This window comes from Protopterus annectens, chromosome 6.part0 (assembly GCF_019279795.1).
Source record: "Protopterus annectens isolate FY-2018-M chromosome 6.part0, PAN1.0, whole genome shotgun sequence".
NCBI classification, from domain to species: Eukaryota; Metazoa; Chordata; order Ceratodontiformes; family Protopteridae; genus Protopterus; species Protopterus annectens.
The window spans coordinates 796,076,333-796,103,761 of NC_056737.1; the positions used below are offsets into that span (position 1 = coordinate 796,076,333).

At 43.6% G+C, this 27,429-nt stretch overlaps 1 protein-coding gene across 1 annotated transcript in view; it reads left to right on the forward strand.

Annotated features, from left to right (window-relative positions):
* The window catches only part of PCNX4 (pecanex 4), a 1,626,974-nt gene that overhangs the window by 1,377,605 nt on the left and 221,940 nt on the right, over window positions 1-27,429 (forward strand). The window contains exon 10 of the mRNA XM_044074466.1: window positions 12,586-12,772. Within this exon, the coding sequence (XP_043930401.1) occupies window positions 12,586-12,772 (187 nt within the window). The remainder of the gene's footprint in view (window positions 1-12,585; window positions 12,773-27,429) is intronic.

Below are 27,429 nucleotides of genomic sequence, written 5' to 3' on the forward strand. Positions count from 1 at the left end.
TTCCTCTGTATACTCTCCTGTACTTCCTCATTCCACCACCAGGTCTCCTTGTCCTCCTTTCCCTTTCCAGATGTCACACCAGGCACCTTTCTAGCCATCTCCCCTACTAGTTCTGCTGTAGTTACCCAGCTATTTGGTAACTCTTCACTGCCACCCAGTGCCTGCCTTAACTGTTCCCTGAACTCCACCTCACAATTACCCTTTTTCAATTTCTGCCATTTGATCCTTGGTGCTGCCCTCACACTCCTCCTCCTCCTCTTCTTGATCACCAATGTCATCCTACAAACCATCATCCTATGCTGCCTAACTACACTTTCCCCTGCCACCACTTTACAGTCTCCAATATCCTTCTGACTGGCCCTTCTACATAAGATATAATCCACCTGTGTGCATCTCCCTCCACTCCTGTTGTCACCCTATGTTCCTCCCTGTTGTTAAAATATGTATTCACCACAGCCATGTCCATCCTTTTCGCAAAATCCACTACCATCTGACCTTCTGCATTCATTTGCTTAACACCATACCTACCCATCACTTCCTCATCCCCTCTGTTCCCTTCACCAACATGACCATTGAAATCTGCTCCAATCACCACTCTCTCACCCTTGGGTACAGTCATTACTACTTCATCCAACTCACTCCAAAATTTTTCTTTCTCATCCATTGCACACCCAACTTGTGGGACATATGCCTAAAGTTGTTTTTGAGTTTACTTTGATTCAAGCCATCAGTCTCCAGTTTTCTTCCCCGAGCTAAACAACAAGGGAAAATAGATTCTACATACATTGGATGTGCACAGCCAGCTCAGGTACTACATTGACAAAACCAAGTCCTTTGGGAAGGTTAAACAGATGTTTGTTTCCTTTGCTAGGAGTAAGACAGGCCAACCCAAGTCTATACCACCTCCATCCAAATTTCTGCCTTTGCTATTTTATAGCTATGTTATAACTATTCCAAGCAAAGTTTTAAAGCACATCCTGTATGCCATCAAGGCGGAAAAGGCCATAGAAGAAAGGGGTGGACTAAGTATTCTAGAGGCAGCAACTTGTTCATCTATTCATACCCTCCCAAAGTACTACAAACTGGATTCCTTCTCTAGGTCCAGGGCAGACTTTGCTAAGACTATTCTCCAAGGTCTCTTGGACACATCCTTCCTCCTCTCAGGTAGGGTAAGCTTTGGGACTCTACCCATAGGCTACTGCAACAGTGAGAATAAGAACATAGTACAGTTGTAGAAGTCCTACTTAACTGTAAAAGTAGCGTTTTGAATTTCTCCACTGCTGCAGTAGCTACACCCACCACCCCCCTTTTTAGTTAGTTACAGAGTACAAAGGATTAGTCCAGATAAAATCATTTTAGCTAGCAGATCTAGGAGACCCTCTCTCTCTGATGCCCTCCCTGTAGGGGGAATAAAGACACCTTGTTGAAGTTTGAAGTAGTTTATTCAGTTAAGTAGGTAGGTGGATGAGTGTTCTTGTGTGTAGATAGTTGAGGTAGGACACAACCTGTTTTGTTATGGTTGTTAATGTTTTGATGATTTCTATGGAGATTATTGATTGATGGTTGTTGACTCAGGATGAATCTCCTTCCTTTCTCAGGGCAGTAAAATCCCAAAGATTTACCTCGCTCTAGTTGTTTGGAATACTTCCCTTCAAAAAGTGCAGCCTATCAGCAGCCAGATAGAGTGAATGAGTGGGAAGGGAGTTAGAGCTTTGTCAAGCTGGCTGGGTGCCAGTGTCTTTGGCAGGACACTACATATAAGCTTCTGCAGCAGTAAAGAAATTCAGACATCTACTGTTATGGGTAAGTAGGACTTACACAACTGTTCTTTCTTCAGGACTTTTCTTCCACAGTATGTATTCTGTATCCACACAGACAACACATCTGCAGTGTGGTACATACACAAGGGAGAACCCAAGCTTACCTGCTCTGCAGAGAAACCATGAGGTTGTAGCTATGGGCAGTGTAGTCACAGGAAACTATGAGGTGATAGCAAGTCACAGGACTTGCTTATAGTAATGCATATCTCAGGTTAGACATGCTTTCCAGGGAACAATCTCTGTTTTATCTTGATGTATCCTGAGTGATCTCTTGATCAAATATTAGGTCAAACCGTCTTTCAGTAATGGAGTCAGTCTTGTGACAATCTCTTTGACTTCCAGGTTAGTACAAAATGCAGCAACCACTTCACCCTCATCCCTCCACAGGGACAGTCAGCCAAAGACATTCCGGTCCATCCTAGGCCACTTGGTCTACTTTATGCCTTTCATCTTCTTCCTGTCATGGCAAAGTTTCTGCCGAAAGCTTCACAGTTTTCTTCCAGAAAACCTCTCTGTGCAAGGACTCCATTATCCTCACAGAGCCCCCTTTTGACCCAGGTAAGTTTGGTTCACCATGCTTTGGCCTCATCTCAAGAAACAGACGTTGTCTCATTTATCTGGAAAGCCTCATCTAAGCATTATTTCCCTCAAATTAACCACCTGGTTTCTCCAATTCCACTGATCCTTTGATAGAGTAATTCAGATTCTTTTGGCCTCTCAGAAAGATGCCACAGGACAGGTTTACAGAATCATATGGAAGAAGTACTCTGTGCAATACACCAAGGTCTAGACCACCTATCAACTCTTATACCTGTAGTTCCTCACTTTTTAGCAACTTTTTAAACTCTGGCTTAAGTTATTTAGCTATCAAAGTCCAGCCATATCCTATTCTCATCAAAGCTTTAGTTCTGTTTGATTAGCCTTGCAGAAAGTTTGTAGAAGCTATTCTAAAGAGAACCTTTATGCTTAGACCTCCAATTTAAGACCCTACCCTGCCATGGGATTTGAACTTGGATTTACAAGCACTTTCTGAAGCTTGTTTTAGTCTGTCAGTTCATGTGCTGTAAAATTTCAATCATGGAAAACACTTTTCCTCGTAGTTGCTACTTCAGCAAGAAAGGATGTCTGACCTTCATGTTCTGTGCTACAGAAATTTCTTTTTCATGGAGGCAGACTTCCTTTATTCCTAAGGTTGTCAGTGAATCAACCGTGAAGCAAACCATTCACATGCCAGTCCTCTTCCCTAATTATACCACAAAGGAGGATTTCTGCTGCATATTTTAGATGTTTTACCTTCACTGTACCAAGGAATACCATAAAGGTAATCTGTTTGTTTCCTTTTAAGCGAAAGTTACCCTGCATAGATGGCTATACAACTGCAATATTTGTGTATTCAGTCAACATAAGTCCCTTGCCTCTAAACCAAAGGCATATTCTACAAGGTCAGATGTTCATCGTGTTTCACTGTTGCAGTCCTTACAAAATGGGTTATCTGGCTCCCGGTGGCCCACAGTCGGCCAGAATACCAAAGTCCTTGGTATATGACGTTGGCTGCCTTCGGTTTAGGCCTGACTTCAGGACGTCAGGTACAAAAGAAGGCAGCCGACGCCATTTCCTCAGTCTTTCTTGCCGTGGAGCCCAAAGCAGAAGCATTTTGCATGAGTGACGGTCGGCTGAGTACCTTCTTTTTGTGTTCCGACTGCTTAGTTGAAGACATCTTCAGATAAGTACCCCATTGGGGACCCTCTTTTCTTGCTTTAACGAATGTCAGAGAAAGTTAATAACTGTATTGTCTGTGGAAAACAGATTCCACTCTGTGATTTTCACTCCTGTTGTATTACTTGTTTGGGCCTTGAGCACGACGTCCCTAATTGTGTTCTCTGTGCTTCTTTCAACCCGCGTACCATACACCGTAGAGCTAGGATGTTGTTCAAGCATTTCAGAGTTTGGCCTAAGTTCGTCTGTATGGCGTCTTCTGGTCTCCTGACTTCAGATGTTCCTAAGACGCGCAAGGATAAGGACCGCGACAGGCTTAGGGTCAAATTAGCCGACGACGTCCCTGTTAAGTTGTTTGTCGGCCCAGCGGTAGTCAGTGAGGTGCTTTCTTTGCCCCTGCAGTCCACAGATGTTCAGGGGCAGGCGTCTACAGAGACTTTTTCTGAGTCATCCATACCACAGGCTTCCACTTCATCTTCTGACCTTCTGCCAGTTGCCACCTCTGATGGATCCGGAGCTGCTAAGCAGGCTTCTGAGGCCTCATTTCTCCGCCCGGAGACCAGATCCAGGCCGACGACCTTGATTCAGACTTCTGCGGTGGCTAGGCCTCCTGAGTCCCTCCGGCTTTCTAGCAGGTCTTCCAGCCAAAAATCTACTCCAAAGCAGCCGCCAGCCTCCCCTCAAATGCCTCAGTCTCAGATGATGAAAATGGCTAGTGATCTCTTGGCCCTTATCAGGGGCTCTCAGTCACCTCCTTCTAAGAGGGCTAGGGAATTGTCCCCAGAAGTTTTGTCTGCCTCAGACTCTAAGGTTTCCAGCAACTCTTCTGATGAAGAGGGAAACTCTCAACTTTTTTTTGGTTTTGATGATTCTGATGCAGAAGACTCCATCCCTTCTACCTCCCCTCCAGAAGATTTTTCTTTTGGAGATACTCTGAATAATATTAGGGAGCATTTCAAATGGGAAAGTCAGGACTACCCTCAGTCTAAGAAATGGATTAGGGAATTCTTGGATTTGCCACAGCATAAGCCTTTGGCTATCCCTCCGGTTTTGGAAGTTGTTGATGTTTTCTTGGAGAATTCTTTGACTCCTAATTCTGTTCCTCATGCTCGCCTGACAGGTATTACAGAGTTCTTGATTCTCATCAGTTCCTTTTCAAGAATCCTACTGCTGATTCAGAGATTATTTCTCAGGGCCCTAAGGGTGTTAAAGCCATTGTTGCTAAAAATCCTGTTCCTTCTGACAGGGACTCTATGGCCTTGGTTAGATGGGGTAAAAAGGTTTATACTTCTTCCACCCTGGCTATTAGGTCTGTTAAATGTCTTTTTCATATGCTTAAGTATCAGCAGCACACTTTGGAGGCGATTAAGGCTAAAATTGCTGGTGTTCCTTCCCTGATGGAGAGTAAGGACATGCAAGATTTATTGAATTCAGCCACTCTTGTCTCTAAACATTCTCTACATTGTGGTTTCGACACCTTGTTGGCTTCTTGCAGGGCAGCAGCCACTGGTTCTGTCATTAGAAGACATGCTTGGCTCAGGGAACAGCCCCTTTCTGAACCTGTCAAATCTATTTTACTTGATGTGCCTTTGCACAAGGACAGTCTTTTTGGTAGCAAAGCAGAAGAAGTGTTGAAAACGTTGGAGGATAAGGCCAAATCTATGCAAACTGTTAAGGACTTCCTGCAAGTTCAGCCTCCTCGTTTTAGTAGACATTACCCTTCTAAGAGTTGGACTTTTCCTGACCCTAGTAAACAGGGTCGCACTAGGCCTAGGGGTTACAGGTCTTCTAGGGGACAGACGTCCATCCCTCAAAAGGCTAAGCACTGGTGGATGTCCTCTTCAAAATCGGGGAGTTCTAAGCAAACTTCCCAAAGCAAGCATTCCCAATGACTCAGGCCTTCCCCTGCTTGCCTCTGTGGGCCCAGGGTTTCCTTTGAGGGGGGAGGTTAGCCATTTTTGCAGATGTCTGGTTCACCATCACAGACGACAAATGGGTGCTCAGAATAGTCTCCTAAGGCTACAAGTTCTCCTTTCATACCTTCCCTGTCCACCAAAGATACCCAGCTATCCCCCCATATCAAAGGGCAGAAGCAGAAAAACAAGTTTCTTCTTTGCTAAACCTGGGAGCAATAGAGCCAGTTCATGTACTACAGATAGGCCAGGGTTTCTACTCAAGTCTTTTCCTGCTTCACAAAAAAGGGGGCACCTGGCGCCCTATTCTGGATTTGTCTGTTCTAAACACTTTTCTGGTTATTCCCAAATTCAGAATGCAGTTGCTGCCAATGCTGGCCAAGGATTCCTGGCTGCTGACTTTGCTCTCAAAGAAGCTTATCTGCACATCCCAATAAGGGAAAGCTGCAGGCAGTTCCTTCGCTTCAGGGTGGGGAACAGGCACTTCCAATTCTCTGCACATCCTTTGGCTTATCTACTGTTCCCAGAGTTTTTACAAAATGCCTGGCTCCAGTCATTGCTTTTTGCAGGCAAAGAAACATTCAAATTTACCCTTACTTGGACAATTGTCTTATTCAGGCAAACTCTCCAGAGCAACTTCTAAAGGATTTGGACTTTGTAAAGAACCTTCTCACCTCTTTGGGCTACACCATCAGCGAAAAGAAGTCAAAATTGGTACCCACCAGGGAGATTATATTCCTGAGAGCGAGCCTGTACACAGCCGCCCAGATGGTTTTCCTCCCTCAAGAGAAACAAATGGATCTTTCAAATTACTTCAAAAATTTGGCAATCATGGCCCAGCTCTCTGCAAGGCAATTCCTGCAAGCCATGGGATTCATGGCTTCATGTATTCTGATGATTCCATATGCCAGACTGCATATGAGGAAAATACAATGGTACCTCAGAAATCTTTGGTGTCAACACACTCAGGATTTAGACTTGATACTTCCTCTGATTCCCTGCCTGCAGATGGAGTTCCTTTGGTGGGCGATGGCCTGTGCACAGAACAAGGGCCTGCCTTTCTGTTCACCTCCTGCTAGCCAGACTCTCACCACAGATGCCTCGGACTATGCTTGGGGAGCACATCTAGAAGGCAGATGCATTCAGGGGACTTGGAACTCTCAACAGGTTCATTTGCACATAAATCTGAAGGAATTGATGGCAGTCCAGCAGGCCTTGATGGCTTTCAACCATCTTCTCTTTCCTGGTACTCTTCTGGTCAGGACAGACAACACCACAATCATGTGGTACATCAACAAGCAGGTAGGGACTCACTCCTACCACTATGCAGGTCCATACCAGCTTCCATGGGCATTCATCTGATAGCTCATTTTCTTCCAGGAAGGCTCAACACCTTGGCAGACCGGTTGAGCAGGCAGGTCCTGGATCCTCACGAGTGGCAACTAAACAAGACCATCTTCTATTCCATCATTCAGCGTTGGGGCACTCCCCAGGTGGATCTCTTCTCATCTCCAACCAACCACCTTCTTCCAACCTTTTGCACTAGGGATCATCACAACAAAGCTTGGAAAGTGGATACTCTGTCCGTCCCCTGGACACAGCTCTCAATCTATGCATTCCCTCCTCTGCCTCTTCTTCCCAGAGTGCTGTTAAAGATAAGGGATGAAAAACCATAGCTCCAGACTGGCCCAGACAACATTGGTATCCACTACTTCGCAGTCTCTCCCAGTCTCAGCCTTGGTATCTTCCCCTGATACCAGATCTCTTGGTTCAGGAGGGGGGAAAAATTCTGCATCCTCATCTTCAGACTCTGCATTTGGCAGCTTGGCTCATAATTTAAACCTTTCCCAACAGGTGGCTGAGGTCCTTCGTGAGGCCAGGAAGCTTAGCACTAGGAAATCTTATGCAGATAAGTGGAAAAGATTCTCCATTTGGATGGAGACTAGAGGGGAAGACCCTTCTCAACGTACTCTTCCACTTATTCTTGACTGTCTGGCAGGCTTGCTTAATGGTGGACTTTCTTTTTCTTCTATCAGGATTCATGCATCAGCTATTTATGCTCATTGTTCTTTTGAGCATCCCGTTTTTTCTCATCCCCTTGATGAAACAATTCCTCAGGGGAGATAGCAATTTAAAGCCTCCCAGAAGGGCACCTACTCCTGCTTGGGATCTTAATTTTGTATTTGAGAAACTTACTCTGCCTCCTTTTGAAACAGCTGCCTCAGCAGACCTGAAGTTTCTCTCCTGGAAAACTGCCTTTCTCTTGGTTATTATTTCTACTAGAAGAGTTTCTGAGCTGCAGGCCTTAATGGCAGTAGAGCCTTTTATCATCTTACATGTGGATCGGGTTTCTCTTCGAACTAATCCCTCCTTTATGCCTAAGGTGGTTTCTAGCCTGACTCTTAACCAGCCTATCCACCTGCCTACCTTCTTTCCTAAGCCTCAGAATAAAGGGGAAAGGTTACTGCATTCCCTGGATGTGCAATAGACAGCTTAGATTTTACCTGGACAGGACTAAACCTTTGCTAAAGTCGGATCAGTTGTTGGTCAGTTTTGCTCCTGGAGCTCAGGGCAAAGCTATTTCTAAACAGACCATTTCTAAGTAGATTGTTCATTGTATTCACGTTTGTTACTTACAGAATGGCAAGGTTCCACCTCAGAGTATTAGGACCCATTCTACTAGGGCAGCCTGTACCTCAGCAGCTTTTATAAGAGGTGTACCTACTAGGGACATCCTGGAAGCAGCTACCTGGACTTCTGTCCACGCTTTCTCTAAACATTACAGTTTACCCTTGTTTTCTAGGTCCATGGCTGATTTTGTCACTGCAGTGCTGCAGGGCATCCTTACCAACCCTTAAACAGTGGGTGTTCCTCCTCCCTTTTGTTTTTTTTCTTGGGCTTTGGGAATCGATCCATTTTGTAAGGACTGCAACAGTGAAACACGATGAACATAGTACAGTTGTGTACACTTACCATAAGTGTAGATGTTCGAGTGTATTCACTGTTGCAGTCTTGGTCCCCCCCCCTTCCATCCCCCTTTTTTCCTAGGGCACAGACTGGATTTTTCTTTTCCTGGTCTAACCATTTTTGGGTGGCTCCTGACTGTTAAGGCAAGAAAAACTGAGGAAATGGTGTCGGCTGCCTTCTTTTGTACCTGACTTCCTGATGTCAGGCCTAAACCGAAGGCAGCTGACATCATATACCAAGGACTTTGGTATTCTGGCTGACTGTGGGCTACCGGGAGCCGGATAACCCATTTTGTAAGGGTTGCAACAGTGAATACACTCGAACATCTACATTTATGGTAAGTGTACACAACTGTACTTTGCCACTTCTGTGACCTTCAAGAATTCTCCTCCATAAAGAATGTTTGTCCTTCAGCAACTTGGTTAATAATGTGTGCCTTTATCAAGCGTACATTCTATGTATCCTGGAGACATGATGGAAGGGCAGTGCAGCAAATCCACTTGACTTGGCATCCAGAGTCTATTACTCAGGAGGGGGACAGGCTAGAAATTGTGTGGGAATTGTGGTAAGAGAGAGGTTTCAGAAGGTAGTGAGGGATTTCATTGGAATTAATCACAGACTCATGGCAATCAGACTCCAGTGTAATGATAGAGCAGTATTCATAATTTCAGTCTATGCTCCACAACAGCGTTGTGATAGTGAGGAAATGAGTGCATTCAGACAGCAGTTGCAGGACCTATTAGATAAAACAGGATAGCATGAATTCGTGTTGATAATGGGTGAGTTGAATGCTCATATCGGGGCCGACAGAACAGGATATGAGGACTGCCTGGGTCCACATGGGTGGGGCAACAGGAATAAAGGAGGAGAAGCTAGTCTAGACTTCTGTCTGGCAAATGGCTTGATAGTAGCCAACACATGGTTCAGAAAGAGAGACAGTCACAAGATCACATACAAGAGTAGCCAACATGCAGCTCAGGTAGACTTCCTCCTAGTAAGGAAAAGGCACTGGGGTAGAATCCATGATTGCAGAGTCATCCCCAGTCGGCCCACAGCATAAACCACTGGTTGCCACAATTAGCTGCAAGCATTGTCAGAGAAGGCTCTAAGGTCAATAGCAACCAGGCTGAAGACCTAGAAGTTGACTGGAGAGATTAGCAGAGCAGTTCAAGGAATTACTGAGGGATCTAGCACCCAAAGAAGAGGAGGAAATAGATGGAGTTGAAGAAGAATAGCAGCTCCTTCAAACAGCATGTGTTAGGACAATAGAACAGATATGTGGCCGAGCCAGGTATGGCAATAAGGTACATAAGGAAAGCTGGAATGCAGAAGTCCAGGAAGTGATCAAAAGAAAGAGAGAGTGCAGAAAAAAAATGGGAGATAGAAAAGACCGACCAGGCTAGGAAGGAATACGGGTTGGCTAACTAATAAGCTAAGAAAGGAGTTGGAGTAGCAAAGAATAGGGCATCGGAGGCACTCTCCCAACTTCTGGAAAGTGACTCAGTAGGTGGTACAAAGAAACTGTATCAGGTTGCAAGGCAAATACAGAAAGATAAAGAAGATAGTCAGACACCCTTCATAAGGGATGCTGGCCACAACCTGCTAACCAGTCCACAGGACATCAGAGGCAGACGGAAGGAATATTTCCATCAGCTTCTGTATGAAGAAATCCCCACAGAAGCTGTACTGCCCCAGAAACAGCCTACAATGAGAGAAGAGGAGGAGCCCACCCTAGAAGTAAGAATAGCATTAAGGTCAAGGAAAGTAGTAGGCCCAAATGAGGCCACAGCAAATATGATAAAGTTGTTGGGTGAGTTAGGGGAGAAATGGACCCTGGGGGTACTTATAGCAGTGTGGAGAGAAAGGCTTATCCCAGATGACTAGAGAATAAGCATACTCGTGCCAGTGTAGAAGAACAAAGGGGAACATCCACAACTGTGGGTGGTACATGGGAATCAAACTCCTATCACATTGCATGAAAGTTCTGGAGAGAGTGATTGTTAAACAGACACACGGAGTAGTAGAATGTGAGATGGGAGATGAGCAGTTTGGATTCAGATCAGGATGCAGCACAACTGACCCAATGTTTGCAGTGAGACAGATAGTTAAGAAAAAGCTAGAGATGAGGGGAGTCCAACTGGGCATTCCTAGACTTGGAGAAAACATTTGGCAAAGTCCCAAGAAAGCTGATCTTCATGGTTTGAGGTCCCAGAAACATTGGTAGACTTAGTGCAGGCTATGTACAAGGACCCAGTGACTCAAGTACAAACAGTGTTCGGCCTCACAGAGGGGTTCTCAGTAGGAGTGGGTGTACACCAGGATTCAGCTCTGAGCCCTCTGCTGTTCATACTGGTGATTGACTACATTAGCAAACAGGTTGGAGGGGGCAGATCAACAAAGTTACTGTATGTAGGTGATGTGGCATTACAGGCAGACTCTGATCAAGAACTTCAGAAAAGGATGGGGGAAAGGAATGCAAAACTGAAGGAACATGATATGGACATGGGATGAAACTAAGCACAGATAAGAGTGGTAATGGCAGCAAAGTGGGGAAATCAGAAGAGGCTGATAATTGAGATAGAAGGGAACATAGTGGAATAGGTAAATAGCTTCAAATATCTGGGAGGGGTGGTTAAGGAGACGAGAAGTCTGAATGAAGAGGTCAAAGCTAGAATCAGAGGGACTGCAGCCAACTAGCATAGTGTGTCTGGTGTAGTCTATGACAGAAGAATGCCAAAGAACCTGAAAAGTAAGGTGTATAACACAGTGGTGCGACCAGCACTACTATATGGTATGGAAACCTGGGTAATAAAGGCAGAGCAGATGAAGAAGCTAGAGGTGATGGAAATGAAGTGCCTGAGAAGGGTGGTAGGATACACACTGTTGGATAGAAGAAGAAATGTGGACATAAGAGCAGAAGCCAAAATAGTTCCAATTGCAGAAAAGATCAAAGAGAACAGATTAAGGTGGTTTGGACACATGCAGAAAAGCAGAAGACAATCTGGTGAAGATGATTTGGGACAGACAGGAAGAAGGCAATAGGAAATAAGGATGTCCAGCAAAGAGGTGGATGGATTGTGTGAAAGAATATCTGTGACAGTCCGGCATGAGTGTTGAAGAAGGCAGGAGTGTGGCACTGAATGAGATGGCGACAGTTAAGATGATACCCTGGCCCCATGTAGAAAATGGGAAAAGGGGGACTGATAATGATGATGATAAACTGGACATTATTTCTAGATCTAGATCTTCATTTGGTTCTTCCATTCTGAAGGGTATCTTGTCATAGCTGGGGATTCTGTCTCATAAGTCAAGGCAGACTGGGGGGACAGTGCAGTACAGGATATAGAAATTATGCACTTAATGCTGGATCCTTATTGTCCCACTCATCTTTGTCAACATCCTTCCCACCATCCCCAGCCAAATTGTCACTTCATTTCCTCAGGATAGAACTGGAAGACCTAAACCTGAAGCATGCTGTCTTCTCTTTCCTTGGTCTAGTTGTCTCATTTTCTGTACTTCTAAGGGGGCAAATGCAAACTGAGGCATGGCATAGATACAGTTGTTTTGTCAGAGTGGAGAGGAGTTCAAGTGCTTGAGAAAGCTCTGTGTGGAAAAAGTTGCTGGTTTTTATTCATTTTGAGGGCTGATAACCTATATGTCAAGGTGGGCGTTGGAGGACAATAAGGATCTAGCATTATAGTAAGTGCACAACTTCCATTTTTGATACTTTAGTAATGTTATCACCAAGAATTAACCTGGAAATTGTAATATGCCATTATGTGATCTTCTGTTCTTATTCATTTTGCTGCAGTGATCACAGTAAAGTACTGAGAGGGCAATCCGCTTATGATTCAGTAGTATGGCATTTTAGTTTGTATTTGAATTTGAGCAGTCTGCTGCCATGCTATAGTTTCAACTTGTAGTAAACTGAGCCACTTGCATAACCTTACTAGGGTTACACAAATATACTATCACTGTGAAAACATAATTACTGAGGTATTGGTATATGTATACTTTAGCAATGTTGATTTTCTTTTGTATTTTGCTTTAAATGTTATCAATGCTTTCCACGAAATGTTAATTGTGAAGCTGTCTTACAGTAGTGTGCATTACAATGCTTATTATCTCATGCTTTACCTATTGTACATCCTCTTTTTCCTCATTTGAAGGTATACTGTTAAGTTAATGGTTGATAAAGCAAGTTTTGGCCCAGTTGAAGATTATGGAGAACTGGCTAGCTATCTAGAAGAGTATGAGAATGATTGGTACATTGGTTTGGTGTCGGAATCCGGTTGGCAAGAAGCAGTTTTAGAAGAAAAACCATACCTCTTTTCCCTGGGACATGATGCTGCTCTGGTAAGATATTTTTAGTGCTGTGAATGGCAAGATGTTAATTCTCTCCTAGAAAGAACAGAAGTTTTGGCAGTAGTCATTTTGTGCCAAAAATCGTGAAAATTGTGTTGGTATCTTGTGGGTAGGTGATCTGGTTAGGGAAATACATGAAAAATGTGCTCACGTACAAATAGTTATGCAGCTGGTAAGTAAGTGGTATAAATTCATTAATTTGATGTCCTTTTTATTCTTCCTCATCAATGGGTTTGGATCTGATCCTTGGATCCATCTCAGCTGCATAAACTAGATTTTGGATCCTCCTCTTGCTCTCCTCCTTCTGTCCATAATGTTCTATTCCATCCCCAAGACTTCAGATCTTGTTTGCTGCCATCATGGTTAGACATAGGTTCCTCTCTCGAGTTGTAAGTGACTGTTTTATGGATAATTTTATGGATAATATTCTCTTTTCACTTCTTTCTCCTCCCTCTTAGCTTTGATTGGGCATTCAGAGCTAGTATCTTCTTGTCTCTTGATCACTTTCTCTTCTACTTCAGTAGTTCTCGCATACCATTGTTGATATATTTTGTTTACCTGTTTAGGTATTTGTATTTTTAACATGCCTTAGCTGGTATTTCTGGGGGTTTTTTGGATAATTTTCTTCATTTTTCCGGATGTTTTTCTTGAGTGCCTTACTCTGTCGTTATATCTCCTCTGTGTCAGAGAAACTGACAGGGGTTTAAGAAATGCACTTCTTGTGGGCATAAGATTCCCAGTTTGGCTGCCCACAAGAAATTAGTTTATTGCTTAGGACCTGATCACCTCAATACGGCCTGTTCAGTATGCTTGACCTTTAACCTTAGGGCATTAGCTGACAGGCGCAATAAGCTTATTCTTAGAGTTCTTTTGCCTACTTCTTCTGGGGCTCAATTCTCCACCAAATCAGTGAAGTCCATTTCTTCAGAAACCAAAAAGAGGTCTCCACCGAAGTCTCCAAGGGCTTCATCGGACCCATTGGAGAGGATCCGAAAAATTTCGGACCCGACCATTTTGGATCCTAAACCTGAGAGCCTTACTCTGGATCCTAAATGCTGTTCGGATCCTACAGTATTCACTCCATTAATAATCTCTCCACTCCCTTCTTACCTCCTCATCAGATCCCAAGGCCTCAGATCTGAGAACTAACTGCCTGTAGGAGCCGTACTCCGGAGTATACCATTAAGCCAATATCTCCTTCCCTGCCAGGCCAAGTTTTCCGGACTCCGAAGTAACACTCCAGACCCTTATCTACAGCATCTTCCAGCTCTTCTAAGGAGTTCTTCAGAGATGGATGTGGATAGGATGATGCGGAAATTTCTCAGGGCTCAGATCCAGATGGGAGTCCTGCCAGTTGTAATGCACCCAAGTCCATTCTCTCTCTCTCTTCAATTCGACCAGTGGTTTTGGAGTCTGAGGATACAAGATCCCCAAGAGGTTCAGCATCAGATCCAAGGAAAATGTCTTTCTTGACTCCGAAGATTTCTCTGACTGGTTCTGCTCTGATACCCTCGGATCAGAGCAGATCTCCGATCCGAGACATTGGCACCGGACCAGGGGGCTGGGTTCGGCTCCAGTTTTGTCAGATCTTTTCCTTTCTCTTGGAACCTCAGTCCTGGACAGCTTGGATCTGATTCTCCCCTTGAGGCTCGGATCCGGGAGTGGCCCCGACCTACCTTCTTCAGAGGCATCTGCTGTGAGGGAGGTAGGGGGTTCCCCTGATCCCTTGGCTTTCAAGATGATAGAAAGGGCTTTCTCTCTTCACAGAGAACCATCTTCTTTTGTCTCTGATCCCCTACCCTCTTCCCTCTTTTTTTCGAGCTGTGAGCCCATCAGACCTGTCCCACAAGGAAGTTTCTCTAGAGGAATTTCCCCCCTCTTCTGATACATCTTCTAAACATCCCACAGAGGAGGTTCCTCAGAAGAGGACATGGAAGAGGAGACACACAGTTTCACCCATGGAGTTTCTCACAGAAGGCATTGATTTTGATTTGGTTGAGGGATCCCCCAGATCATCATCTGATATCCTCAAGATCCTCAAACAGAAGGGGTGTTGGTCTTCCCAGTCTCTTTCTCCTGAAGAATTAGTGTTTCTGGTGGCTTTTGGTTCTGGACCATCTACATCTTGGGTGACCCCCCCCCCCTTTGACTTGGTTTCCCGATGGGCTTGGAAGGAACTGGACACTGTCAAACCTGTCCCCCAAGCGCCCAGACAAATTTCTAGCCCCTCCTGCTGATAGACCCCACTGGAGCAAGGAAGTCCCGGTTGATGTTATGGTGGTGGAGGTGGCCACCAGGAAGTAGGTAACTGAGCAGAGCTCTTCTCTCCATCCCCGAACAGGGAGTCCAGAGCAGTGGACAGATTTGGAAAGTTGAGTGCTTGCTACAGCTACTTTTCACACTCAGGTCTTCTAAACTACTTGACACATTTCACTCAGCTACAGAGAAATTTGACTAAAGAGTTATACTCTGAATCATGTCTGTTGAGGATTTCAAAAGACTTCCTCTCAACTGGCCACTCTGCTGTCCACTTCTAATGTGTCAATGAGGCTAATATCCCACTCAGCTGGTACCTCACGAGCAGCCGGTTCAGGTATAGCCAGAAGGAGATATGCTTAGATGTGGCTGTGTGGTTTTGCGGAGCCCTTCAAGACGTCCTTTGTCAGTGCCCCCTTTGATGACACTATTCTCCACGAAGAAGAGGGAAAGACTCTGTCTGCCATAGGAATTACATTTTCTACCCCTCAACAGACTTTCTCTAGAAACCATCTAGGAGGTAAGAAGATGTGGTTCCGTAAATCTCAGGGACCCTTCCAGGATTTGAGCAGGAATAACTCATCTAGAGGCAGAGGAAGAAATTTAAATGGTAGATGTCACCCTAGGGGCAAAGGGGGCCCACAGAACCAGGACTTTAGAGATTCCTTTTCCAATTGGCCCCATCAGCACTGCCCAGCTGTCAAACTGTAGAGACAGTTGGTGGTCATTTCTCTTTGCACCTAGACGCCAGGACAAATATTACAAAAGATTCATGGGTGTTAAGAATCATGTCCGAGGTTACTATGTACCATTTTCTATTCCTCCTTTTCAAAAGAAGGAACTTCCCGATGTTCCACCCAGTCAGTGGAAGGATACAGCACAAGAAATACAAAAGCTACTATAGGAAAGAGTCATCCAAGAGGTCCCACCCAATCAGGTGGGATTCAGAACTTACTCATGCTTCTTTTTAGTGCCAAAGAAAACGGGACCTAAGACCCATTTTGGATCTAAGCAAGCTGAACCATTAAGTAAAGAAGGAGACGTTCCATATGGTCATGATTCAGTCCATTCTGCCTCTTCTGCTCAAGGATGATGGGATGTACTCTGTAAATCTCCAAGATGCTTACTATCACATAAAATAGAATACTATGACATAACAATAGATAATCCAGGAGACATCTATGCTTTTGGCTGGGAGGCAATCATTATCAATCCAGAGCACTGCCCTTTGGACTCACCACAGCCCCCACGGTGTTTGCCAAATACACGGCAGTTCAGTTGAGACTCAAGGGATTCCAGATGTTTCCATATCTCTGTGATTGGCTCCTCACTGCCCTATCCAGACATCAACTTTTACAAGCCAAGGACTACTTGCTCCAGGTTTCCAACATCTTAGGCATCTCAATAAACCGTGCCACATCAAACGTAGTCCTTGTACAGACCGTGGAATTCATAGGGACTCTCTTGAATACTACAGCTAAAGTGTCTTCTTTAACTTTTCACTGCATCACATCCTTAAGACATCAGGTTTGGTCTGTACTTTCTCACCATTCTCCTCCAGCCAGATTAATGCTACAAGCTCTGGGGTCGATGTCAGCTGACATACCTCTAGTCCCTTTAGCATGCTTCTTTATGCAAATTCTTCAGAGGACCTTGGCAGTACAGTGGTCCATTATTTATCAGCCTCTGTCATTTCCTATGACTCATTCCACTCTGCAAATGTCATACTCATTGGTGGATTCAATCCAATGACCTTTTTTTGGGGAGGCCATTCATTCTTCCTTCCCCAGTTGCTGCAGTGACCACGGACACTTCCCATCTGGGTTGGGGGGGGCCATTTCTTGTGAAAGATCGTCCAAGGCATGTGGTCCCCTCTAGAGACCAAATTGCATATCAACATCCTAGAGATGAGAGCAGTCCTTCTAGCTTTGCAAGCATTTCAGGATGTTTTCTCTCTGGGGACTTCAAGCAGATAACATGTCGGTAGTCTGGTACATCAACAAGCAAGGAGGAACCCAATCTTTCTCACTGTGCAGAGAGGCCATGAGGGTTTGGGAATGGGTGACTGCTTCAGATTACTTTCTCATTATGACACATATTCTGGGGAAAACCAGCGCATTAACAGACAGGCTCAGCAGATCCATTCTGATGCCTCACAAGTGGTCTCCCAATCAATCAGTAGCGAATATGATCTTCAACCACTGGGGCCAGCCTTGCTGCAAACTATTTGCCTCACTCCTCAACAACAATTGCAGAAAGTACTTCGCTCTGATGCCCCCTCAGAGGGAATCACCGAGAGACGCCCTGTTTCATGATTGGCCCCAGGGTCTCCTGTTTGCCTGCCTTCCTCTTCCTCTGATTCCAGAGTTTTTGCAGAAAGCAAACCATCTGAAGAACTCGGTCAGGTATGGTTCCCCTTCATACGGTTTCACTTGTGATAGCCTCCATGGATACTGGAACCAACTTGGAATCTCCTGTCTCATCTGTCGGAAATTCAGCATTCCAGTTTCCACACCCTCAAGCTAACTGCATGTTTTCTCCACTTCCAGTAATGGTTAGACAGTCCAGGCTTTCTTCCCCAGTTTGCAATATTATCCTGGCCTCCCAGAAAGCTTCTACCAAGAAAGTCTATACAAGCAAATGGAAAAGATTTTCTTTTGGGGCTTCTAAGCAGAATATTGACCCTTTTTCAGCAACAACTTCTGCCATTCTTCTTTTTCTAACAACTCTTTTTGAAGAAGGAGCTAGTTTCTCAACCTTCAGTTGGCAGCAATTTCAAATTTCCACTCTGGAAACAAATCTTTTTTTCTCTGGCTTCGTCCAGATTGTGTAAGGCCTTCATGAAAGACATATTTCTTTTCAGACCCCCAGTAAAGGACCCTTCACCTCCTTGGGACCCTTACAGTGGTCCTCCAAGGTTTAACTCAGAAACCCTGTGAACCATCAGACAAAGTTGAACTGAAATATCTTTTATGGAAAACGATCTTCTTAGTAGTTATTACTTCAACAGAAATAATTTCTGAACTCCAGGCCCTATCAGCTAAGCCTCTTTACATTGTTTTCCATAAAGACAGGGTGTCTCTGCAGACTAACCCTTTCTTTCTTCCTAAACTGCTGTCTGAAAATAACATCAACTCGTCCATACAATTACCAGTCTTCTTTCCAAATTTTACAAATAAAGGAGAGTACATGCTTCATCTCCTTGATGTGCACAGACAACTATGTTTTTATCTTCACAGAACAAAACAGTTTAGGAAGTCTGATCAGATTTTTGTATCCTTTTCCCCAAATCACTTGGGTCAGGCAGTATCTAAAGTTACTCTAGCCAAATGGATTACAGATTGCATTTCATTGGTTTATTCTCAAAAAGGACTACATTTACGATAATATCCTTGAGCATATTCCACTCGATCTATGGCTACTTCATCTGCTTTTTGATAAAGGACTTCCATTGATGACATTTGTGCTGCAATTACTTGGCAAAGACTCACTTTTTTACACGTTACAAGTTGAACATAATTTCCAGAAGCAGACCTTCTTTTGCTTCGACAGTTGCTTCCTTGAGGGCCTCCTGAGGGCTGTGTAGCTAGGACTCTATCCCATTGGTGAGGAAGAATGAAAAGAAAAACATCAGATTTGTAAGTTATATACTCACCATAACGTGGCACATGTGTTGTCCATTTTCATTCTTCCTCACCTTCTTTCCTATCCAACCCCCATCCTTGTCACTCCTGGAAGTACCTGTTAGACTGTATTGGAACTGTTCAGTCCCTGGTTTGAGTCCTGACTTTCTTCTGTGTCTATCTCTGTTGTAAAATGGGAGATTAAGCAGCAAACTCGATCTGAGGTGTTGGGAATGTAATAGAGCATTATGGGTAGAGGGCTTAAGAGCTGGATCCAAAGTCTAGTGTATGCGGCCAAGTTGGATATGAGGATCAGATCCAAACCCATTGGTGAGGAAGAATGAAACTGGACAACACAGATGTCAAGTTATGGTGAGTACATAAATTGCAATTTTGCAGAATTATAGTACAACACTCTTGTCCATAAATGGACCGCTATAGTGAATGCACTGTTAAGAAAGTAATATAGTTTCAAAACCAAGGAAACAAAGTAAATGCTCATTTATTTTTATTGCTGAACATATATGATAAATGTCTGCTTATTTTCATGTAGAAACCTATTGAGTATAACAGCTGGTAAGAGATTTATACATGTGTCAAACATATTGTAAAGCTGTTAGCACTTTGTTGGGAGTGTACTGTGCAGAAGGAAAGCTTAAGTGCTATCATCTCTATGGGAGCATTTGGCATAATGGTTAAGATCTTTACCTCCCATGCATAGGGTACAAGGTTTGATCCTGACTTCCAGCCAATGCCTGTTTGGAGTTTGTATGTTCTCCTTTTGTCTTTGTGGGGTTCCTCCCACCTCTGAATAAAAATGCTGAGTGTTTCCACATCAAACTCACTAAAAAAAAGAATTGAGATATATGGGCAGCAGCACAGACTCTACATAGTGCCCTATAAGGGGGAGAGTTCTATAAAAAACAGCTGCCATGTGCATCTGCTGTGGTACACAGTATCCTTGTGATAGGTGAAACCAGATCACAGACTTCACCCTGTGTCAGGGCTAGTCATCCGGTGTAAAATATGGTTCTAGGTGATTTAGTCATGTTGACAAGTGTCATATCGGCATAGGTGAGTTGAGGATCTGACCTATACCAGAGACCCATGCTAGCAGTGGGATGAGTGTATGTTCCCCTTTTGGCCAGTGTGTACCCACCATAAAGGGTCAGTAAGCTACTGGCCAACTGGTGTCCAGTTGCCCATCTTGGGTTGCCTGGGATAGCTTAATTGAGTATAAGCCAATGGACATAAAACCAATCTGCCAAACATGAACTAAGAATTTCCTCATACAGTATATTTTCACTGATCTTTCAGAGCTTGGAAGTGGATGACATGATGGTTAGGAGGAGGCTGGACATCCTGTATATCCACAAGACAAGATGGAAGGGCAGTGCAGCAAAGCCACTTAGCTTGAGATCCTGAATCTACTACTCAGGAAGAGAACAGGCTAAAAATAGTGTGGGAATTTTGGTGATGGAGAGGCTTCAGAAGACGGTGAGGGATGTCATCAGAATTAGTGGCAGATTCTTGGTAATCAGACCCTAAGTGTAGGGAGATAGAGCAGTATTCATAATATCAGCCTATGCCCCACAGCAGGGTTGTTATAGTGAGGAAAAGAGTACATTCACACAGTAGTTGCCGGATTTACTACATAAAGCAGAACAACATGAATTGGTGTTAATGGGTGACCTAACTGCACATATCAGAACAGAACAGGGTATGAGCACTGCCTGGGTCCACATGGGTGGAGCAACAGGAATAAGGAACAAGAAGCCATTCTAGACATCTTTCTTGATGATGGCCAGGGCATGGTACAGCAAGAGAGACAGTCACAAGATCACATACAAGAGTGGCCAACAAGCAACTCAGGTAGACGTCCTCCTAATAAGAAAAGGGCACTGGGGTAGAATCAGCGATTGCGAAGTGATCCCTAGTGAAACAGTTAGTCCACAGCATAAACCACTAGTTGCCACAATCATCTGCAAGTAAAGGTCAGAGAAGGCTTCAAGGTCAGCAGAGGCCAGACTGAAGACCTAGAAGTTGACTAGAGAGAAAGCACAACAGTTCAAGGAATTACTCAGGTCCCTACCACCTCAAGAAGCAGAGGAAATAAGTGGAGTTGAAGAATGGCAGTGCCTCAAAACAGCATATATGAGGAATGCAGAACAGATATGCAGCCGAACCAGGTATGGAAATAAGGCATGTAAGGAAAGCTGATGGTGGAATGCAGAAGTCCAGGAAGACATCAAAAGAAATGAGGAGTGCAGGAAAAACTGAGAGAGAGAAATGATAGACCAGGCTAGGAAGAAAGTTATACGGGTTGGCTAAAAAAGAAGCTAAGAAAGGAGTTGCACTAGCAAAGAACAAACCATTAGAGGCACTCTACCAGCTTCTGGAAAGTAAGTCAGTAAACAGCACAAAGAAACTATATCAGTTTGCAAGGCAAAGACATAAAGATAGAGAAGATAGTCAGACACCCTTCATAAGGGATGCCAGCAGCAACCTGCTCACTATTCCACAGAACATCAAAAGCAGATGGAAGGAGTACTTCCAGCAGCTTCTGAATGAAAAAAAAAACCTACAGAAGCTGTACTACCCCAGGCATAGCCTACAGTGACAGACGAGGAGGAGCCTACTGTAGATGTAAGAACAGCACTAAGGAAATCAGGGAAAGCAGCTGGCTCAGAGGAGGTCACAGCAGATATGACAAAGATGTTGAGTGAGATAGGGGAGAAATGGCTCCTGAGGTACTGTTAGCAGTGTGGAGAGAAAGGCGTATCTCAGATGACTGGAGATTAAGCATACTAGTTCAAGTGTTAAAGAACAAAGTGGGCACTCACAACTGTGGGCAGAACAGAGCTTTCAAACTCCTGTAACATTGTTTGAAAGTTCTGTAGCTGATGATTGATAAACGAATGCGCAGTGTAGTAAAAAGTAAGATGGGAGATGATTGGTTCAGATTTACTTCAGGAAGCAACACAAGTGACCTGATGTTTACATTGAGACATATAGTTGAGAAGAAGCTAGAGATAAGGAAAGAGTCCAACTGGGCATTCCTAGACTAGGAGAAATCATGTGGCAAGGTCCCAAGAAAGATTTGGGCAGTCCTGCAGTAGTTCAAAGTCCCAGAAACATTGATAGAATTAGTGCAGGCTATTTACAAGGACACAGTGACTCCAGTATGAAGAGTGTTCGATCTCACAGAGGAGCTCCCAGTGGGAGTAGGTGTGCTTTAGGATCCAGCTCAGAGCCTACTGCTGTTTATACTGATGATGGACTACATTAGCAAACAAGTCACAGAGGACAGATCAACACAGTTGCTGTATGCAGACAATGCAGCATTGCAGGCAGAATCTGAGGAAGAACCTGAGTAAAGGATGAATGGAATGCAAACTGAAAGCAAATGGGATGAAATTGAGTACAGATAAGAGCTTTAATGGCAGCAAATGGCAGAGTTCAGAAGATGCTGAGAATTGAGATAGAAGGGAAAATAGTGGAACAGGTTAACAGCTTCATATGTTTGGGAGGGGTGGCTGATGAGAAGGGAAGTCTGAATGAGGAGATCAAAGCTAAAATCAGAGGGACTGCAGCCAATATGCACAGAGTGTCATGGGTAGTGTATGACAGAAGAATGCCAAAGAAGCTGAAAATTAAGGTGTACAAAACAGTGTTGTGAACAATACTACTGGATGATACAGAAACTTGGAGTAAAGGCAGAGCAGTTGATGAAGCCAGAGGTGATAGGTAGTAGGATGCATACTGTGGGACAGATGAAGAAATAAGGACATAAGAGCAGAATCCAAAGTAGCTTCAGTTGCAGAAAAGGTCAAAGAGAACAGATTACAGTGGTTGGGACACATGCAGAAATGAAGACAGTCTGGAGAAGATGATTTGGGACAGGCAGGAAGAAGACAAGAGGAAACGAGGATGTCCAGCAGATAGGTGGATAGATTGTGTGAGAGAAGATCTGCGACAATCAGGCATGAGTGTTGAAGGCAGGAGAGTAACACTGAATAGAGACTGATAGTGACAGTTAACAACATCCAGTCTCATGTAGAAAATGGGGAAAAAAGATGTCTATGATGGTGATGATAATGATCTCTATGGGACCATTAGGAGCATAGCCTGAAGTTGATATGAATACAAGTAATTAGGAGGTAAGGGTTTACACTTACAGAATGACACCGGTCGTCATGATTCAGAATAACAATAAGAAGAGAAAGTGTAGAAGTTGGATATAAATATGAATACGGTATAAAGAAGAGTCCATAGACAGGACAAATGGTAATCAGCTCTGGGACAATAATCAAGGAGCCTGACTCCTTACCACTGACACTGGTGAGGGACGTTCACTTGGAACAAATATAGATACACACAGTATTTCCAGATGCAGCTCTCTGCATCAAGTTTCTCTTAAGAGCACACACAAAGCACACAGGGAACAAACTCAGTCCGGGGGCTTGGTTTCTGTGTCTCTGTCTCTCCAGGTCCCAAAAAGACTCCCCACTGGCATAGCTATAGAGCTGAATTCTCAGCTGAGTATCCAAGCCAAGTCCTCCACCAGCCACTCTGTGAAACCAGTGCTATGTGTCCATGCCCCAAGCAGTTAACATGCGCATACACACACACACACCTGGGAAAGGCTGGCATAGATTTACTCACTGTGCTGCCCTTTGTCAAGGCTGTAAAGTGAAATTAATGCTAATACCAATGGTAACATTGACCAAATAGCAAGGTTTCAGGAGCGGCCACAGTATCACCAAATAAATATAAGTACTCTCAGAAGGTTAAAATATTCTCTAAAAGACCAGCCAAAATGAAAAGTTTAAATATATTTAATATAGGGTTGCCACCCCTCCATTTTATTTCCAGACTATCCGGAAATCAAACAGATTCTCTGGTAGTCCAGAAGATACTGTACAAACTCTGTTTCAAAAAAGGAAACAGATTATCGGAGTTTGTAAATCAGCTGATTTACTATGCTTTTTTATAGAAAAGCATGGTAAATCAGCAGAAAACAGGCAGCAGGAACGGAAAAAGAGGGCGTTCCCCACCAGGTGATGTCATCGTGGTGTCGCAAAATGGGCGTGATATGGGCGGGAGATGGTGTGGGCGGGGTTACTGTGATGGGAGGGGCGTGGCTTTTCTCCGGTTTTAGCCACAATGAAAGGTGGCAACCCTAATTTAATAAGTAATAAAAAACCATGAAAATACTAAATATCTGTTTACAGTAAACACCAGAGCTTCAATCACAGGAAATATTAAAAACAACACAGATGAATAGATTCACACAGATACAGAAAAACAGTACTTAACTAATCTTACTGTATTTTCTTGACTGATATAAAGAATTACTATTCCGTGGTTACTTACTAAAGCAAGGCAAGATGAAGTGGGCAAGAGATCCTTCTATATCAGGTTCCAAAAACAGACTGCTCTGAGACTTCTGTTTCATCTAGTATTAAAACATAATTTCAGGTTGGATTACAGAATGACATTACATACATCTGGTCATCTGACTTCTGGTTCCCATACTACTAGGGTTGCCACCTTTCATTGTGGCAAAAACCAAAATAAGGCCACACCTCTCAGATCACCAGTATCCATACCCACCCCCACTCTTTCTCCTGCCAACACTCCGCCCATTTCGTGACTTCACTGCAACAACATCGGAAGGGGAACACCCACTTTTTCCATTCCTAATGCCTGCTTTCGGCTGATTTACAAACTCCGATAGTCTGTTTCCTTTTTTGAAACAGAATACCAGAGTTTGTACAGTGTTTTCTGGACTACAGGAGAATCGGTTTGATTTCCAGGTAGTCCGGCAAAAAAACGGAGGGATGGCAACCCTACATACTACCCCCTTTACTAGAAACTGAACCAGAATCTCGCACGTGTGTGTTACCATACATACAGACAGAGCTTTGCTAGGATGTGTTGCAGCTTCTGGACGTCATAAAACAATTTCAAACTTCCACCCTTCCAAAGTAGCAATTAGTTCACCACCAAGGACAATACAAAAGGCTTCTTAGTACAGATTTTTTGCCTCTGGATTTATTGAGTCATGTGAGATGCAATCTTTATCACCTAAGTTAAGTCATTTAATTTCAGGATATGTTTCTAAATGTTAGCTGGGGCTGAGCTTAACCTCTTCTCTTCCAGTATCCTCTGTATTATAACTGTTGAAATTAATGCTGTAACAGTCTGACATACAGGTGTATTTCTTTTTTTTCTGTCCAGCAGGACCCACTGTTGGTACATTTTTTAACACAAGTAGCTGTACAAGTACATTTTCAAGACAAGCACCTGTACAAATCAGTTTGATATGTAAAAGGCTTATAATTCTTTACAAAACTCCAGCGAGCTATGCTGGCCTATGTTACACATCCACTGCCCTACTTCTGCTGGCATAGCTGGCAATGCCTCACATCGTCACAAGCTCTTTTAGCAATTTAGGAGCTGAGTTTCAGAGAAGAGATGGATCTGCTTTAATCTGTTAGAGATAAATGGGTAATTCCAGCTTAATGGCACAACATAGCTCTTCCGTTTCATTTTAGTTGTCTGTTTCATATCCATTTCGTGGACGGCGCAGTGGTGCCGAGGTGGCATTGCTGCCTGACAGCAAGAGGTTCTCTGGTTCGACTGTCAGCTGGAGTGCCTTCTGCGCAGAGTCTGCATGTCCTCCGTGCGTTCATGTGGGTTTTCTCCAGGTGCTCTGGTTTCCTGCCATGTTACACACACATACATCTGGAGTGCTTCTCCCCCAGCGTCTACCGAACATTGGCTTTGTTCCAAGTTGGACTTTCCCAGTAAACAAATGTTTAATTAAAATTAATTAATTACATTTCATTCACTTTTGTGGTGTTGCAAGTAATTTACCAGAAAAATCACAGTTGTCTCCATGGCAGCAATTTTTTATTAAGTTTATTTTGATCACAAAATATTAAAATAAGTGAACATTTTTGAATATATAATAAACATCCAAGGTCAAAACAATCATAACATATTAATGAAGGAAATAAGTTGAAAGGCATTTAAACACAAAAGAACAAGAAACAATATACACTTTATACATTGTGCATTTTACAAATCCTTGTAATTAATATCAAATATTTATTAAAACTTGTTTCTGTTATACAAGACTGTGAGGTAAAACTAATGATTCTTTCTTCATATTTCTGAATCAAGTTTAAAACAGAAGGCCAGTACCTAAGATTACGAATTTGACTTTTTTGAGTTTAGTCTTATTACTCTCATTTCTCTCTCTCACATATTTCTTTCAGTAATATATATTGTGAGAAGATGGACAAAATCCTCTCTAACCATCTTCTAGTAATAGTTTTTCTAGTGACAGCCAAATAACTCCATAAAAGACAATATTGAACTTTATTAATCTTCTTCTTCTTCTTCTTTCGGCTGTTCGCGTCAGGGGTCACCACAGCAGATCAACTGTTTCCATTTCTTCCTGTCCTCTGCATCTTGCTCTGTCACACCAACCACCTGTATGTCCTCTCTCACCACATCCATAAACCTTATCTTAGGCCTTCCTCTTTTCCTGTTACCTGGCAGCTTCATCCTTAGCATCTTTTTCCCAATATGCGCTGCATCCCTCCTCAGCACATGTCCAAACCAACGTAATCTTGCCTCTCTGGCTTTGTCTCCAAATCTTCCAACCTGGGCTGACCCTCTAATATACTTATTCCTAATCCTGTCCATCCTCGTCACACCCAGTGCAAATTTTAACATCTTCAACTCTGCCACGTCAAGCTCTGACTCCTGACTTTTTGTCAATGCCACTGTCTCCAACCCGTGTAACGTAGCTGGTCTCACTACCCTCTTGTAGACCTTCCCTTTCACTCTTACTGGTACTCGTCTGTCACAAATCACTCCTGACACTCTTCTCCACTCACTCCATCCTGCCTGTACTCTCTTCTTCACCTCTCTTCCACACTGACCATTACTCTGAACTGTTGATCCCGAGTACTTAAACTCATTCACCTTCACCACCTCTACTCCCTGCATCCTCACCATTCCTCTGTCCTCCCTCTCATTCACTCACATATATTCTGTCTTAGTCCTGCTGACCTTCATTCCTCTTCTCTCTAGAGCATATCTCCACCTCTCCAGGGTCTCCTCCACCTGTTCCCTACTCTCACTACAGATCACAATGTCATCTGCAAACATCATAGTCCATGGGGACTCCTGTCTGTTCTCGTCTGTCAACTGTCCATCACCACTGCAAATAAGAAAGGGCTCAGAGCTGATCCTTGATGTAATCCCACTTCCACCTTAAACGCATCCATCACTCCCACTGCAGACCTCACCGCTGTCACACTACCCTCATACATATCCTGTACCACTCTTACATACTTCTCTGACACTCCTGACTTCCTCATACAATACCACAACTCCTCTCTAGGCACCCTGTCATATGCTTTCTCTAAATCAACAAAGACACAATGCAACTCCTTCTGACCTTCTCTGTACTTCTCCGTCAACACTCTCAGAGCAAACATCGCATCTGTAGTGCTCTTTCTTGGCATGAAACCGTACTGCTGATCACTAATCATCGCCTCCCTTCTTAACCTAGCTTCCACTACTCTTTCCCATAACTTCATGCTGTGATGATCAGTTTAATCCCTCTGTAGTTACTACAGCTCTGCACATCACCCTTATTCTTAAAAATCGGTACCAAAACACTTTTTCTCCATTCCTCAGGCATCCTCTCACTTTCCAAGATTTCATTAAACAATCTAGTTAAAAACT